The sequence below is a fragment of the Haematobia irritans genome, chromosome 1 (assembly GCF_050003625.1).
Source record: "Haematobia irritans isolate KBUSLIRL chromosome 1, ASM5000362v1, whole genome shotgun sequence".
In the NCBI taxonomy this organism is placed as follows: domain Eukaryota; kingdom Metazoa; phylum Arthropoda; class Insecta; order Diptera; family Muscidae; genus Haematobia; species Haematobia irritans.
In genome coordinates, this window is record NC_134397.1 from 72,443,258 (window position 1) to 72,462,840 (window position 19,583).

Consider the following 19,583-nt stretch of genomic DNA (forward strand, 5'->3'; position numbering starts at 1 on the left):
AAAAAAGTCGAACAACGGGGCCCCCCTCCGCCGCCAAATATCGAAATAAAAAGTAGCGGATCTTTGCCTAGATGCCAACCCCAATCTTTAATTAAAAATTCAAGCAAATCGGTCAACTTTGGTCCAATTTTCAAAAAGTCCGACGAAGGGGAGGTCCTCCTCCGCGACCAGGTGTCAAAAACTGAGGTACCCTATTTTCACCACATTAACGCCCCCTACGATCTCTGAAAGTTTCAAGTAAATCGGTTCAGCCGTTTCGGAGCCAACTCGGAACATTCAAACAAACAAACAAACAAACAAATAAACAAACATAGATTGAATTTTATATATATAGATAGAAAAGTTTGTCACAATTTTATTTTTTTTTTTATAGAAAATTTTGTCAAACATTAATTTTTTATAGAAATGTTAAATTTTATTTTTGATAGAACATTGTATTTTTATAGAAAATTTGGTCAACGCTTTATTTGTATAGAAAATTTTGTCAAAGTTTTATTTTTTATAGAAAATTTTGTCGAATTTTATTTTTTATAGAAGATGTTGTCATGGAGAGCAATATTTGGTAAAATCTACCTAAACATCAAGAATTCTATCAGTATGCTAAACAGTATAAAAATCTACCATTTTTGGTAGAATTCTACCAACTGTGGCAACCGTGTTTCCAATCCCCTTACAATACAACTGGAGATCACACATAGACTGAGAAATAGATTGCAATATAACCCATTTGTTGGGAATATCCAAGATCTTATTCAATTTACAAATGCAATCCTAATTTTATTTTCCTTATAAATTTTATAATTGTCTTTCCGATTTTTATTAAATTAAATTTCCAGGCCTTATCTCTGTGATAACATAGTGTAGAATACAAGCACCCGTTTATTTTGAACCCCCCATTATGCAATAACCCAATCCAATGAACATTGTAAATAAATCATTTTTTATGAATTGCGAATGTAATTTAAAAACGATTTACTATCGCTCGAGCAATTGCATATTTCCCTATTTCATTATCGCTCCATAAATCACATCAAGCATTGCACTATGGAAATTAAACGAGATTTTCATTTCGAAATGTATTGAAATGGAACGTTTGGTTTTCCTGTTTATACAAATATTTTTAATTGGGTTACAATTAACGACAACAGATCCAGAGGCAAACAAAACAGAAAAAAATAAAATAAAATAGAAAACATGCCAGCTGGGAATTGATACAAGTCAGTACCCCAAAACATATCAACCTGATCGATGATGGATGGACAGACGGTATTGCAGTCATGAGAAGAACTGCCAGCGAGGCAGGTCTTTGACCCTGTCATGTATTTCAGAGTGAAACTACATATGATTGCAACTAAATATCAATAACTTGATAATACTACAAACAGATCCTTTCCTCCTAAATGAAATTTTAAAATTTGGTTGGTCTAAACTTTCCGAGAATGGAAATTATTTTTTTTTTTTGCGTGTAAACCAGTAGTGTCGCTAAGACGAAGAGGAAGTTTAGAAAACATAATAAACGAGGCGTATTTTTGGATGGTGACCATGTACCATGTTTGTGGAAAAAATGTTGTTTTCTCGGCAAACATAACATGCTTTCAGAAAACAGATACACAATTTCGGAGAAAATAACATGGTTGCAGCGAACATGTTACATGGTCACCATCCAAAAATAACATTTTGCTCTTGAAACATGTTTGAGGTGATCATATTCCTTCTCTGGGTGTATTGGGACGCCTATCACAGCTAATTCTGAGTATAAAATAAAAAGATCATAAGGACGAGGTGCAGGAGTGGAGGGCCTCCGAAAAGCACTCATATTCCAATCATTATTATGCCACCTTTAGAATAACTAAGTTTCTGAAATAAAGCTGAGTACTATGTTCAGTTATCAAGCTGAAAACCAGCTTATTTTCACGGTTACTTTTTTTAATCAATTAATTTCGAAATATTAAATGATTCGCAATCAATACATTGGATCTTTTCCATCCATAATTTAAAGAGACTTGTTAAAAATGTTATCGTCTTCATATATATTTTTGCACTTTTAATTTAGTGTTTTGGTGAAAAACTCGAACATAGCACTCACCTTAAGGCGTAAACCATTGGACAAAATTCGGAACAAAATAAAACGCCACCTGCAGTGGACGAGATTTCTTTACTCCGAGAAAGGAAATCTGGTGAGGAGATTTGAAATGAGAAATTAGATCCAATTAGATATCAATAGGTCATGCCGGAAAAGAACGGGCTATATTGGGATACTTGCCACATGAGTGTCAGAGAATAATATAGGATCATAAATATGAGATATACGAGTGAAGGGCTTCATATGAGCTCTCATATTCCAAGCATGCTTGGAATTTTATCAAAATTTTATTCCTATAGAAAATTTTGTCAAAATTTTATTCCTATAGAAAATTTTGTCAAAATTTTATTCCTATAGAAAGTTTTGTCAAAATTTTATTTCTATAGAAAATTTGTCAAAATTTTATTTCTATAGACAATTTTGTCAAATGGTTATTTCTGTAGATTTTTTTTAATTCTATAAATAAAAAAATTTTATATAAAAATTTTGTCAAAATTTTATTTCTATACAAAAATTTGTCAAAATTTTGTTTCTATAGAAAATTTGGCAAAATTTTATTCCTATAGAAAGTTTTGTCAAAACTTTATTTCTATAGAAAATTTGGTCAAAATTTTATTTCCATAGATTTTTTTGTTTTAAATTTTATTTCTATAGACAATTTTGTCAAATGGTTATTTCTATAGATTTTTTTTAATTCTATAAATAAAAAATTTTTATATAAATATTTTGTCAAAATTTTATTTCTATAGAAAATTTAGTCAAAATTTTATTTCTAAACAAAAATTTGTCAAAGTTTTATTTCTATACAAAAATGTGTAAAAATTTTATTTCTATAGAAAATTTGGCAAAATTTTATTCCTATAGAAAGTTTTGCCAAAATTTTATTTCTAGAGAAAATTTTGTCTAAATTTTATTTCTATAGATTTTTTTGTTTTAAATTTTATTTCTATAGACAATTTTGTCAAATGGTTATTTCTATAGATTTTTTTTAATTCTATAAATAAAAAATTTGTATATAAAAATTTTGTCAAAATTATATTTCTATCGAAAATTTGGTCAAAATTTTATTTCTATACCAAAATTTGGTAAAAAATTTATTTCTATACAAAAATTTGTCAAAATTTTATTTCTATAGAACATTTTGTCAAAATTTTATTTCTATAGATTTTTTTTTTTAATTTTATTTCTATAGAAAATTTTGTCTAAATTTTATTTCTATAGATTTTTTTATTTTAAATTTTATTTCTATAGACAATTTTGTCAAATGGTTATTTCTATAGATTTTTTTTAATTCTATAAATAAAAAATTTGTATATAAAAATTTTGTCAAAATTATATTTCTATCGAAAATTTGGTCAAAATTTTATTTCTATACCAAAATTTGGTAAAAAATTTATTTCTATACAAAAATTTGTCAAAATTTTATTTCTATAGAACATTTTGTCAAAATTTTATTTCTATAGATTTTTTTTTTTAATTTTATTTCTATAGAAAATTTTGTCAAATGGTTACTTCTATAGATTTTTTCTTTTTATTCTATAAATAAAAAATTTTTATATAAACATTTTGTCAAAATTTTATTTCTATAGAAAATTTGGTCAAAATTTTATTTCTATACAAAAATTTGTCAACATTATATTTCTATACAAAAATTTGTCAAAATTTTATTTCTATAAAAAATTTTGTAAAAATTATATTTCTATAGAAAATTTTGTCAAATGGTTATTTCTATAGATTTTTTTTAATTCTATAAATATAAAATTTTTATATAAAAATTTTGTCAACATTTTATTTCTATAGAAAATTTGGTCAAAATTTTATTTCTATACACAAATTTGTCAAAATTTTATTTCTATACACAAATTTGTCAAAATTTTATTTCTATACACAAATTTGTCAAAATTTTATTTCCATACACAAATTTGTCAAAATTTTATTTCTATACAAAAATTGTATTTCTATAGAAAATTTTGTCAAAATTTTATTCCTATAGAAAATTTTGTCAAAATTTTATTTCTATAGAAAATTTTGTCAAAATTTTATTCCTACAGAAAGTTTTGTCAAAATTATATTTCTATAGAAAATTTTGTCAAAATTTTATTTCTATCAAATTTTATTTTTTTTAATTTTATTTCTATAGAAAATTTTATCAATTGGTTATTTCTATAGAATTTTTTGTATGTTATTCTATAAATAAAAAAATTTTATATAAAAATTTTGTCAAAATTTTATTTCTATAGAAAATTTGGTCAAAATTTTATTTCTATACAAAAATTTGTCAAAATTTTATTCCTATAGAAAATTTTGTCAAAATTTTATTTCTATAGAAAATTTTGTCAAAATTTTATTTCTATAGAAAATTTTGTCAAAATTTTATTTCTATAGATTTTTTTTTGTTTTAAAGTTTATTTCTATAGACAGTTTTGTCAAATGGTTATTTATATAGATTTTTTTTAATTCTATAAATAAAAAAATTTTATATAAAAATCTTGACAAAATTTTATTTCTATACAAAAATTTGTTAAAATTGTATTCCTATAGAAAGTTTTGTCAAAATTTTATTTCTATAGATTTTTTTGTTTTAAATTTTATTTCTATATACAATTTTGTCAAATGGTTATTTCTATAGATTTTTTTTAATTCTATAAATAAAAAATTTGTATATAAAAATTTTGTCAAAATTATATTTCTATCGAAAATTTGGTCAAAATTTTATTTCTATACCAAAATTTGGTAAAAAATTTATTTCTATACAAAAATTTGTCAAAATTTTATTTCTATAGAACATTTTGTCAAAATTTTATTTCTATAGATTTTTTTTTTTACTTTTATTTCTATAGAAAATTTTGTCAAATGGTTACTTCTATAGATTTTTTCTTTTTATTCTATAAATAAAAAATTTTTATATAAAAATTTTGTCAAAATTTTATTTCTATAGAAAATGTGGTCAAAATTTTATTTCTATACAAAAATTTGTCAACATTATATTTCTATACAAAATTTTGTCAAAATTTTATTTCTATAAAAAATTTTGTCAAAATTATATTTCTATAGAAAATTTTGTCAAATGGTTATTTCTATAGATTTTTTTTAATTCTATAAATATAAAATTTTTATATAAAAATTTTGTCAACATTTTATTTCTATAGAAAATTTGGTCAAAATTTTATTTCTATACACAAATTTGTCAAAATTTTATTTCTATACACAAATTTGTCAAAATTTTATTTCTATACACAAATTTGTCAAAATTTTATTTCTATACACAAATTTGTCAAAATTTTATTTCTATACAAAAATTGTATTTCTATAGAAAATTTTGTCAAAATTTTATTCCTATAGAAAATTTTGTCAAAATTTTATTTCTATAGAAAATTTTGTCAAAATTTTATTCCTACAGAAAGTTTTGTCAAAATTATATTTCTATAGAAAATTTTGTCAAAATTTTATTTCTATCAAATTTTATTTTTTTTAATTTTATTTCTACACTGAAAAAACAGTGAACCCACCAGGAAAGATAACTTTCGATTAATTTTAGAAAATTTTGAACTTTTTTAGAAAATTTTAACTAAACGGTATTACAAGCGCTGGCATCACTCCGATATGGCAAAAATAAGTAAATATTTTTCGACAAATTTAAGAAAATTTATTAGACATAACAAAATTTTGCAAGAATGTCTTTAGTGACATACGAAGTTCATGGTGGACACATTTTTGGTAAAATTTACAAATTTAAAGAAATAATGAACTATTTTGTAAGAAATACGAAATTAGGAAATCTTTATGCTTTATTTGTGTATAACTTTTTTCCGTTTTTTAGTTCATTTAACTAACATACGCAAACATTTTATTTCTATAGAAAATTTGGTCAAAATTTTATTTCTATACACAAATTTGTCAAAATTTTATTTCTATACACAAATTTGTCAAAATTTTATTTCTATACACAAATTTGTCAAAATTTTATTTCTATACACAAATTTGTCAAAATTTTATTTCTATACAAAAATTGTATTTCTATAGAAAATTTGGTCAAAATTTTATTTCTATAGAAAATTTGGTCAAAATTTTATTTCTATACAAAAATTTCGTAAAAAATTTATTTATATACAAAAATTTATCAAAATTTTATTTCTATAGAAAATTTTGTCAAAATTATATTTCATTCTTTTTGTTTTGTTATTGTTGGTTTTGTTCTTTAATCATTGTTGTTGTTTTTGATTTCAGCTTAAAACCATGCATTGACTAAACTACAAGAGTAGCTTAACCAACAGAGGAAAAGAATGTTTGTCAAATTTATTTGGGCAAAGCCCTCTGTTTCTTTTCCTCTGTTAGTTAAGCTACACTTGTAGTTTGGTCAATGCATGATTTTAAGCTGAAATCAAAAACAACAAAAAAAATAATATTTCTATAGAAAATTTTGTTAAGATTTTATTACTAAAGGAAAATTTTCTAACAAGTAAAATTTTGACTAAATTGTCTACGGAAATAAAATGTGGACACAAACTTGATCAAAAACTTCAAAATAAGTTTTTTTTTTAAATTTGGTAGATTTTTGGTAAAATTTTCTTTAAATTTTGCTAGAGTGGAACATAGGGTGAGTTTGAATGGAACATATATAAAAGGAACTATGAAGTGAAAAACAACACTATATTTTAACCTACGGTTGAATTCTCATCCTCAGATTATTATTTAATCACCGTCTATTAAAGCTTTTGTAGCTGTTTCATGCATAAAGCGATAAATAATACACACTCATAATTCTTCATAATTCTTTCTATGAAGAGTGAACTATTATTGTAAATTATTTTGCTTACCCACATTTAAATCATTTGAAATTCTTAACAAAACTTTATTGATACTTGCCTCCAATATTTGTTACCAGACCATGTTTAAATAAATATTTTTATATTTTTGTTTAGCAAATAAATCAACACCAAATTATTTTCTGATGGCAAAATTATGACGGCAAAATCAACAATTGAACAGATTACCGACAATATTTGGCGGTGAAAAAAAAAAATGATTTAGTAAGAAAAACAAATCACCAAAGATGTTAATTGATTTGAAATTGAATTGAACGAATGAACTAACGAAAAAAAAAAATGAAACTGTCAAAACACATCATTTGGGTTTGTTGGTTTTGTAGAGTAGACGATTTTTTTTTGTTGAGGTTTTGTTGACATTTACGATTGATCGCATCACTTGAATGAATCTCTCGATCACTTCATTCACCAGACATCGAATAGCAGCAATATTAGCCACTGTCACTGTGTTGTGATAAGATTTTGCAATTCAGTGATAGTGAATGTGGGTATGTACACTACGGTAGGTATTGAATTTAGAAATTGCAACATAATTCAAAAAGTTAACTTTTCAAAAGATTTTGTAAAGATCCCCAGCAAAAAAAAAATTGCAAAAGTTTCCTCCCGAAGATGTTTTTTATTTTAACAACAAAGGAATTTCTCTTGATTAAATTTTTTATAATGAAGTTTTCATATTTTTAATTGATAATTTTCAATTTTTTTTGTTTCAAATAGGATAAAAAAATTAAGAATTAATAAAATGGTACAAACTATTTAAATGTAGTCGATAAAAATGCTAAATCAATTCTAAAAAAATTGAAAATTTTTGAAATTTTTGAGTTCTAACGTTCCAGGCAACCGCTATAATGCATTAAAAATCATAAAAAAATTATAAAAATTATCTATTTAGCAAAATATCACAAAATTTTTTAATTCACATCCAAAACACTGAATTTTAATCACACCCTAAAAAGTGATGGAAATTCAGTGCAAAAGCTGTTGAAATGGTGGACATCCATCCTTTGACAAGCCCGTGTTAAATTCATCGCTTTTGCGCCAATTTTGCACCACTTTCGGATCCAAAAAGAATATTTGCACTACTTTTTTGGTGACGCTATGTTTGCTGGGATCTTTTATAGTGATTTCGATTGGTAAACATGTGCATATTTTACATCATACCCCCATAAATCGAATATTTTTGTTCGATTGGAAATTCCAGTGCAACCTACCCAAAATATGCTCGTTCGATTGACAAGGTGTTACCCATTGCAAAACCAGAAAGAGAGTATAGAAAGTAATAAATTATATGAAAATTAAAAAATTGCGACAAAATGAAGCACTGCACTGAAAAAATAAGTATAAACGGCCGTAAGTTCGGCCAGGCCGAATCGTATGTACCCTCCACCATGGATTGCGTAGAAACTTCTACGAAAGACTGTCATCCATAATCGGATTACTTGGGTTGTGGTATCTTAAATCGTTTTCTAAATTGTGAGTTAGTCCATACGTGGTATACATTAGACAAAAAAAAGTATGTGTAGGTAAGTCTACAAACAATTACGAATCGATATGGACTTTTGCACGGTACGTAGGGAGACAGAATTGAAATATGGGGGTCGCTTATATGGGGGCTATATATAATTATTGATATGGACCAATTTTTGTGTGATTGGGGATCGATTTATCTGAGGGCTATATATAACTATAGACCGATTTGGACCTAGTTAGACATGGTTGTTAACGGCCATATACTAGCACAATGTACCAAATTTCAAATGACTCGGATGAAATTTGCTACTCCAATAGGCTCCAAAACCAAATCTCGGGATCGGTTTATATGGGGGCTATATATGATTATGGACTGATATGGACCACTTTTGGCATGGTTGTTAAATATCATATATTACCACCACGTACCAAATTTCAACCAGATCGGATGAATTTTGCTTCTCCAAAAGGCACCGGAGGTCAAATCTGGGGAACGGTTTACATGGATGCTATATATAATTATGAACTTATATGAACCAATTCCTGCATGGTTGTTGGATACCATATACTATCATCACGTTCCAAATTTCAACCGAATCGGATGAATTTTGATCTTCCAAGGGGCTCCGGAGGTCAAATCTGGGGACCGGTTTATATGGGGGCTATATATAATTATGGACCGATTTCGACCAATTTTTGCATGGGAGTTTGAGGCCATATATTAACACCACGTGCCAAATTTCAGCCGGATCGGATGAAATTTGCTTCTCTTAGAGGCCTCGCAAGCCAAATCGGGGATCGGTTTATATGGGGGCTATATATAATTATGGACCGATGTGGACCAATTTTTGCATGGTTGTTAGAGACTATATACTAACACCATGTACTAAATTTCAGCCGGATCGGATAAAATTTGCTTTTCTTAGAGGCCTCGCAAGCCAAATCGGGGGATCGGTTTATATGGGGGCTATATATAATTATGGACCGCTGTGGACCAATTTTTGCACTGTTGTTAGAGACCATATACTAACACCATGTACCAAATTTCAGCCGGATCGGATGAAATTTGCTTCTCTTAGAGGCCTCGCAAGCCAAATTTTGGGGTCCGCTATACGTAAAAGTGGACCGATCTGGCCCATTTGCAATACCATGCGACCTACATCAATAACAACTACTTGTGCCAAGTTTGAAGTCGATAGCTTGTTTCGTTCGGAAGTTAGCGTGATTTCAACAGACGGACGGACATGCTCAGATCGACTCAGAATTTCACCACGACCCAGAATATATATACTTTATGGGGTCTTAGAGCAATATTTCGATGTGTTACAAACGGAATGACAAAGTTAATATACCCCCTATGGTGGAGGGTATAAAAATATTGTACGAGTGCAAATTTTGCTTAGCATATGTTAGAAGACGCATTTCTCTAATATAAAGTTTTTTCCTTGTCCAAAAGTCTTTCAATGAAGTCGTATTGTCCTTATAATTAAGTGATTTCACTTAATTATAAGTGACATGGTGGGAGCCACCGTGGTGCAATGGTTAGCATGCCCGCCTTGCATACACAAGGTCGAGGGTTCGATTCCTGCTACGACCGAACACCAAAAAGTTTTTCAGCGGAGGATTATCCCACCTCAGTAATGCTGGTGACATTTCTGAGGGTTTCAAAGCTTCTCTATGTGGTTTCACTGGAATGTGGAACGCCGTTCGGACTCGGCTATAAAAAGGAGGTCCCTTGTCATTGAGCTTAACATGGAATCGGGCAGCACTCAGTGATAGGAGAGAAGTTCACCACTGTGGTATCACAATGGACTGAATAGTCTAAGTGAGCCTGATACATCGGGCTGCCACATAACCTAACCTAACCTAACCTAAGTGACATGGTGTAATTTTGAATGCAATATACAAACGCCTCTAAAAAGTCTTTCTTTCCGCAATCAGCTGGATGGATGAATTCTGTGGACTTTTGACAAAACAATGTCTCTTTTTAAAATTGTTCAGGAGAGCCAAAAAAAGGTTTAATGTATTAAAATAGTCATGTTGTATTTACATTAAAGAAAATTTTAAAATTTCTTATTATGAAACTTTTTATGCTCTATCTGCTGTTTGTTTTTAAAATTAATTAGGGTTTAGATTTATGGAAATATTTTAGAAAATATGAGATATGATGTTTTGTCAAAAAAATTTTTTAGAAAAAAATCAACATAATTCGATATATGTTGTTATGTCAAATTAATTTTTCCAAACCCCAAAACTAGATTTATTAACATAAGTCGAGTTACAATGTTTTATCAAATTGTTCAAGAGAAGAAAATGGGATATGTGTTGTTTTTCGAAATGCGTTTTATTGAAGCTTTTAGAAACTTAAAAAGAAAAATTCATTAAATGTATTTTAAATAAAAATAGTTACTAAAATAAAAATTACACAAAATTCATTGAAATGTATTAAAAATTAAACTTTACTCTTATATAAAATTATTCATCGTTGTCTATTTCGTCCAAATCGGAATCTACTTCAATTGAACATTCTCCTTCAGTCTTTAAATTTTGATAAAAATTGTGAAAATTTTCGTTGATCAATGGCAGCATTTCAATCAAATCACGTTTTTTGTTCATTGAAATAGGCAGATCAGAGGTATAACTTTGGGTTAATGATGCAGTTTGTTCCTTTCGACGACGTTGATTTATATTCAATTCTTTGAATTTTTCCTCCATTGTGTGAGAATGTTTATATTGTAATATTCCAAGTTTGTCTTTCTCATATCGCATCCAGCGCACCATCTTCCATTCAAATTTCTCACCTATAAATTATAGCCTGTATTAGAAAGAAGTTAAAAGTTATGCTTAAAATATATATACCAACCTGTGAAATTATTTGTTCTCCAACTAAAATTTTGCTTCAAAAAAGCTTGAAAGTCGTAGAAGTCATCTTGTTTCAATTCATGGACAACATATTTTTTATTTGTAGCAGCTATTATGTTCGCCCAATCATGTGGATGTTGTATGGAACCAGAAGAATTTTTTTTCTTATTTTCTATCTGTGCATGAACTGTATCACACTCAAGGTGAGTATGACCTACGATAAGAAATTTGTGATCAATTGTTTGAATACTTGGATGATCCTGCAGGATTTTCTCGAACACTGCACAGACATACGAGTTTCGATTTTGTCCAGGACACGAATCACTATATAAAATAACGTGATTTACTGAATATGGTAGTTCCGAAAGGTATTTATAAATACAAGAACCAATATCATTTGCTCCTCGTTTTGCAATACCTTCATGCCAAATATAGCAGTCAGCTTTGTTTGTAGCACCATCATGGATAGTAAAGTTGAAAGTCCATAAAGGACGCTTGTAAAAAAATATCGATGCACTCAAATACGGAGTTGGCAGACACTGCTGCAAATCAAATGTACACATTTTTACGGACTTATCACTCATAGAAAGTCTTTTATCATTTCTTTTACATTCATAGGCGAAATCAGCCTCATTATGATGGTTAGTTAGCTGTTGCGAAAGTTCTGATTTTTCTACATCATTCTTGTTGTTTTTTATTTTTGCTTTTAATGTCTCACATTGCGTACATAAATCTAGCTGAGGTTTTTTAAACTTTAAGTCCAAAGTGCGAAATATTTCTTCAAACTTTGACTTTGAAACGCGTAATGAGATCTTATTCCTATAAAAGGTATACAATGTTGAAAGGTTAAGTCCGCGCTGAAAATATACTTTCTTGGTATGCCGACGACTATAATGACTTTGATACTTCGGAATTAAATTAATAAATTCTAGAAATTCATTATGTTTCTCAATTGATATTTTATGAGCAGGATCATGTTTTCCACGCTTGTCGTGTTGAGAAACCCCTGGTAGTTCATCTTGAATCTTACTTTTGCAGACAGTTCTTACACTTTGCTCGGTTTCGCCAAATATTTTCAGGAAACATTGCTTGCATACTCTTGTCTTGATGCCGTGGATTTCAAAATGATATAAATATACAAATTTTCGATTTTTTTGTGTTTCAGACATTTTAACTGACTCTGTTTTCTTAGTTTGAACTTCAATTAAGTTTGACAGAAATTGACGGCGCTTATTATACTCTCCCAAACTCCAGTAAGCTTCGAAAACATTTGTTTGCTGTTCAAAATTAATTTTAGTATGGCATTTGAGTCTGCACATTCCTAATTCTTGAGTTTTTCTTGCCGGCATAGTTTTATTTTTGTACGTAACATATTGTAACCCTAGGTTTTTCTTAAGTTTGTTTCCATTTTTCAATGATGAATTAAAAGTAAATAAGTCAATTTTGTCGAGCTCCGACACATTGTCGTTGCACATGTTTAACTCCAGAACATTAGCCATAGCCCGAACACATTCGGATGTTATGTTCAGTTCTGAATTGGAACTACTACCTGAAGGAATATAGTCAGAATCATCGAAGTCAGTTTCATGAAAATCATCTTCTTCACTTTGGCTCTGGCTATCCACCTTTTCAATCATTTGAACTTTATACTGCCTAAGTTTCAATAAAGTGCTATTAATCGCCCCAACATCAAACGAAGTTTGTGTTTCATTAGGAATGGGTTCCATTCTTTCTTCTCGGTAGTACTTGAAACCGAATTTATTTTTATCAAACATGTTTTCTCCCTCATATGAAATTTTTCTTGCCATGTCGGCAAGCAAGCGACCTCTCTCCATTGTGGTCTGTTATGTAATGAAGAGATCTCATTTATTTAATTTTCTTCCAAATGCACACGACAAAAGCACATATGTAGAGATGAGAACACGGTTTCTTTTCTTTTGATTTTGACAAAACCTATTACGTCGACATATGATGTTTTGTCAAATTAATAAATCGCAACATTCGTATGAAGAAAATCAACATAATTCCACTTATGAAAGCGGGGTTTCAATATCTATATTTGACAAAAGAACATATGTCGAAATACGCAGACTAGACCAAAAGATGCGCCTTCAAAAATCACCCATATGATTAAAAAAAATGCAATTTGTCATATCTCGACTTATGTTGTTTTGCCAAAAGTCCACAGAATTAATGTGACTCAATGGTACGGCCTGACATGTCGCATCATCATCGTCATCATCATGGGCCACGAGTCGGCTTGTATCTGTCAATGTCAAAAATTTTGAATGTTTTGTGCATTGACTTCTGAATCGAGTGATAATTAATTCGAATTGAAATGTTTTCCAATGAATTTTTCCATTATGCGACAAATTTCTAATAAATTCAACAAATTTTTTAGTTGTTTAGTTGTTTTTTTTTTTGATATGAATGCGTTAAACATTAGACAGCCAAACAAGTCAAATAAGCAAACAACAATCAATAAACCATCGATCGATTGACTGACCGATCCATCCGTCAGATTGATCGACGATGACAGACGCATTGTCTGTCAAGATGAAGACAAACTGAGGCATTAGAAACTGCTATTATGAGAGGTCGTAGATAGACGACAATGTAGGCCTATATGTCATTATAGGAAATCTGTAAAACGGGGGAAGAAATGAGAATTTTGATTTGCAAACTTGCGGAAACTTGTTTTCTTAGGTATCAGTAGTATCAGTGCAGTTTTTCAAAATTAATTTTGTATGCCTCTTTTGAGAATATTTTAGAATTTTATTTATATATATTCCATTATTGTTAAGCGACATCCAAAATTTTACTTTATCTCATGATTTTATTAGATCCGGTTTGAAATTTGTCCTTCTAATTATGATAAGATTTTTTTGGTTCATATCGTTTCATAATTTTTATAGGCTTCTCTATATAAACCGATCAAGAACTAAAGTAGCTTATATAGATATATAATCGGCCTTTTAATCATCTAATCGTCCAAGTAATTCGATTGTGGATTATAGTCTTTAGTAGAACTTGTAAGGGCAAAAGTCGCTATTCAGCTCGTTTTTAGCCATAAAAGTCATTATTGTCTTTCTAATATTATTACAGTAATCCCTCGATTTACGTCGTGATTGGTTCCGAAATTTAGTGAAGTTAATCGAAACGACGTAAACTGAATTAAAAGTCGCTCATACTTACACCTAAGTCCGTTGTGTCCCTGAATCAAAACAATAATGCATTCACGAATGAAAAGCTACACACACATACACGCTCACAAAAAAATCGCTTCTGTAACATATACTCCCAAACATATTTTGCTTCAAGCATATATATTTTTGGGTATTGCCCAGACATTTATATGTTTGATCTCTTCCAATATATAATATGTTTGAAAGCATATTGGTCTAAACAATATATGTTTGGGTAGTCTAAGTTCCAAACCTTTTTGTATTTTTGCATCCAAATTCAATAATGTTGTCTTCCAAAAAACAATATGTTATTATGTGAACATATAATATGTTTGGAAGCATTTTCACCCAAAAATATTATATGCTTAAAAAAATTTTCCCAAACAATATTGTGCTCAAAATTTTATTTATTTATTTATATATTTACAATCATAATGAATTATGAAAATAAACAGGTAATATAGGTGCTAACAACATAGGTTTTCGACCTGAATGCTCAAAATTTTGTTTCTGCCCAATTCTATATTCCCCCACATCTTTCTCACTTCCACGAGATTTTTTAGTTCTTAGCACCTTTTTCTGTAATACAAACATTGTAGAAGAAATTATTCAATTGTATGATTTTTTTATTTATTTTAATTTTACCTTTTGCCGGACGGGGATTCGAACAGCGGACCACACAGTTTGTAAGGATCAAAGAAGTAGCTGATCAATTGCCCAAAGAAAAATAAAATGTTAATTTTGTAATATTCACGTGATATTAACGAGTACGCAACCTCACTTTTAGGATTCGAAATTTACACACTATTAAGGACAAATTTCTTGAAAATAATGAATTTTAATTAAAAGAAAGTTTATAATCTTTGCTTCAATTTTTTTTTCATTAAATATAGGACACATATTTTGAAAATTTGCGTCCCTTCGTTATTGTTACTAAATTCACACTATAAAAAAATTTATAAACTATTTTGTGTAAATTTCAAATCTAGTAATATTGTTATCTAAATTTGTATATGTTTTTCTCGTTTTTAGTTCATGTAGAAAAAAATCAAAAAATTATTAAAATTAGATAAAATTTCCTCACATATGGCAAAATTGAATTAAAATCAACTAAATTTCATGAATAAATAAAATTAAAAAAAAAAATCATAAAAAAATTAAATCAGTTATAAAAATTTTCGTTGTCTTTTTTCAGATTGTAGAAAAAACAGTTTCAAGTAAATTTAGTTTAAAAACAAAATTTCTTTTCTTTTAAAATAAATGTTCTTAATAACATTAAGTAATTAATTTTCAGCAAAACAAAAACTTTACATACACACGTTTATAGCTGAAGAGACAAATTGTCTCTAGACGTAATCAATTTAGTGCAGATAAAAAAAAAAAAAAAAACAAAAACTAACAATAAGACAAGGCCAAACCAACTGAGAAAAGTCTGCCATCTGTGATTTGGTGGTGATGATGCCATAAAAATGAAATCAAGGTCAATGTTCCCGTCCACCGCCATAGAAAGCAAAAAAAAACAAAAAAAAAATAAAATCCAACAAAAATTCTATAATCCGGCATACGCCATCCTACCATGTCAGTATGTCTATCATGCATTGAAAAATTAGAAAAATCACGAATAAACAAGAAGAAACAAAAAACTTAAAAGCTAAAAAAAAAATAATAATGCCATAAATACAATTAACAATAGCAAAGGAACATATGGTATTCCAAGTTAAAGTTAAACTAGTGCTGAAAGTGAAAACTCGGGCGGGAGCGATTATACTACACCCTGCATCGGGTGACCGAACACCGAACACGATATTATCGTGATTCACGAAAATTTTCGTGAATCACGATAATATCGTGTCACGTGCACACCTCTATAACCTACCCATGAATCCACTTATTCGCATCGGATAGCAAGAAACATATGAAGCAGTGGATTGCTCGCGTGCTCTAAAGGAGACTGTCATGTTTGCCAGAATGTTTAAGGTCATCACTTTTTGGGATGTCCATAAAGTCCCCGGTTAAGACGATCACAGGGCTCTAATATGTAAAATTAATGAATCCAAGGAGAAACGGCCACTCTATTGTAGGAGGGTACATAAGGTTGGGAGCCACCGTGGTGCAATGGTTAGCATGCCCGCCTTGCACACACAAGGTCGTGGGTTCGATTCCTGCTTCGACCGAACACCAAAAAGTTTTTCAGCGGTGGATTATCCCACCTCAGTAATGCTGGTGACATTTCTGAGGGTTTCAAAGCTTCTCTAAGTGGTTTCACTGCAATGTGGGACGCCGTTCGGACTCGGCTATAAAAAGGAGGTCCCTTGTCATTGAGCTTAACATGGAATCGGGCAGCACTCAGTGATAAGAGAGAAGTTCACCAATGTGGTATCACAATGGACTGAATAGTCTAAGTGAGTCTGATACATCGGGCTGCCACCTAACCTAACCTAACCTAACCTAAGGTTCGGCCCATATTTGAGAGTAAAATTATCACATTGTGCATTCCTTTTGGGAGTTGCAAGAATATATCCTAACTTATTAAGCTCTTTTTCCATAATTATGGACCATCATATTAAAACGACGAATATCGGAACATGAGTGATAAATTATAAAATATATTGCTGTATGAATTGTTAATGTTTTAAACATTTAAAAAATAGAATCTGAAAATAAAAATCCAATTCACAATCTTCATAATTGCAATTTACGCATCATTTCTGCTCTCGATTTATTTCAGAATTTTCCAATCTATGATTTCTAGGTATTGAACTTTCCAAAACTTTATTCGAGATAGCTTTGTCCATGCGTGTTAAAAGTCATTTTGTTGTCCCATAAATATTGCTTTTTTGTCAGCCGAAAATAATTGAAATATGTATATTGTTTTATATTCTAGAAGTTTTCTTATCACTTTTAAAAGACAATTTCAAAGAATATTTTTGAAACAAATTGTAATGGAATGACCTCGTTTGGCATTCGCAGCTGCTTTGGTTCGTTTAGTTTATAAAAGATATTTTTTTTGTTAATATATTTGATGGGGTTTCTATTGTATAAAAAAGAAATTTATTGAAGCATGATTTTCCTAGATAAGCCACAATATTTTTGTTGCCCAACTCCAATATTTTATTTTAATTTACATCTTTATATGATGGGGGCATATTGCTTTTATATTTGGCTTTTATTATCTGGTATAGAGAACACAGTTTGATAGTCATTAGAAGCAAGAGAGAGAGAGTGTGTATGGTGATGGCAGTGTTGTAAGATTAGAGGATTCTGAAAACAGTTTGAGACAGCATCAGAAAAGCATCAATAGGAAGAGTAACTGAGAGTGAGAGAGTATGTATATGTTGATTGGGAGTGAAAATGTTTTAGGATACTTTTTGTAGTAGTTTTGCAATGTAAAGCTGCCATCTAAGAAAATCTAAAGAAATTAATTTCTCTATAATAAATGCTATCGTAATAGATATGTCCATAATTTCTTATGCGGTTGTTGTATCAAAGTAAAATTACCGGAGCTGATTTGCAATTCGTACTTGAATAAATTAATCCAGATTTACACAATATGTTGAAAAAAGGAAAATTTCATAAAAGAAAACAAAAATTAAGTAAAAGCAAAGAAATAATCTTTGAATCATTTCTATTTCAGTTTCTATTCTATTATTATAGATATTGATATTTCTATTCTATTATTATAGATATTGATATTTATACTCAAGCTTAGTTCATAAAATTTTTGGCGCTTACTAGATATAACCAAAATATCAATGCGCTGGGGAAATTTTCGTAAATGCAATTAAACTAAAACAGAATAGTTGTTTAGCAATAAATTAGTTTTAGCATTGCTAATAAAATTAGCATTTTTCTAAGTTCGTACATAAAAAAAGCAACAATAATGTCATTTTCTTCTTTATAGGCTAGTTTTATTCAAATCTACAAAGGTGTTCATATCATCTAAATTCAAAACCCATTAAAATTCTTTATTAGAATATCAATGGCAGTGGGCAATCGCAATATCATTAATAATAAAATCATGCACTCATGTCGTCCAGCATGTATAAAACATTTGTCATCCAATAGATTGCATGTTGGCTACCACTAAAACAAAAATAAAGCCCCCTTGGCACCTTGGTACCGTAATGAAAAAATAAAAAGAGAACAACAACAACCACAAATTTAAATCAGGCTGTATTTTTTATTGTCTTCATATGTAATAAAAATTAATGTTTATTGCCTTAATTGCATATAATTTAAATTTCAATTGCATAATGCTAAATAAACATTCAGAGACATTCAAATAAAACCGTAAACAAAAATTTTGACAACACTAGAAATTTTCAGAAATTCTAACAACACCAGAATATATTCAAATGGCCACCCCAATGTGACCCGACAACGCAAATGACCATGATAAGAAAAACCCAAATAAAATTTAAGAGCCAGACATTATTAAAATAATTTTTAGTTTAATTACTTTGATCCCAATAAACATGGTTGTATTTAATTGTACTATAAAGAGAGAGAGAAAGAGAGCAGCAGCAATGAGAATTGAATTAAACATCAATGTCAATTTTAGATGATCGGGGGTATTGCAAATGAGTTTGCAATGAAATAATAAACATAATACAGGGTTATGTACACGAAGTTTTCCCAAGCCCATATTTTTTCAATTTGCAAATATATTTTTTTATTTGAAATGATAAAAATAAACGAAAATACTCCCAATGACAAAATACGTAGTTTTTGGATGGATATGATTACTATTACATTTGAGAGGGGAGAGAGAGAGAAAGAGTAGTGTGTTGGAGCATTGATAATTAATTTAAACGTCAATGTCAATTTTAGATGATCAAGGGTATTGCAAACAAGAAGTTTTACCGAACACACTATTTGGTATGGATTGATCATTTTTTTGCCTTGAAAAAGCTTCGACTTTAGTTACTTGTTAAAGAAAAATTATTCACTATTAAATAAATCGAAAAACAACAACCCTATGTGAAATTTATCAATAGACATAGTTAGGCCTACAAATGTTTAGCCTTGCACTAAGGTAATAAACCTTTTTTGAATATAAAGAATATGCATTGACTTTGTCTGTCTTCATGTGAGGAAATCCAACGAATTTAAAATTCCAAATGGTTATGCAGTCCAAACAAACAAAAATTGTATTTCAAA

The 19,583-nt window shown here is 29.2% G+C and overlaps 2 protein-coding genes across 3 annotated transcripts in view; both read right to left on the reverse strand.

The window, feature by feature from the left end:
* Positions 1–19,583, reverse strand: part of AdamTS-A (ADAM metallopeptidase with thrombospondin type 1 motif A) — a 432,888-nt gene that overhangs the window by 345,282 nt on the left and 68,023 nt on the right. The window lies entirely within an intron of this gene.
* On the reverse strand, positions 10,852–13,073 carry LOC142219845 (uncharacterized). Its single transcript, XM_075288627.1, has 2 exons — positions 11,240–13,073; positions 10,852–11,177 (listed from the first exon to the last, which is right to left on the reverse strand). Exons 1-2 carry the CDS (start codon positions 13,071–13,073, stop codon positions 10,852–10,854), a joined length of 2,160 nt encoding a protein of 719 aa, XP_075144742.1.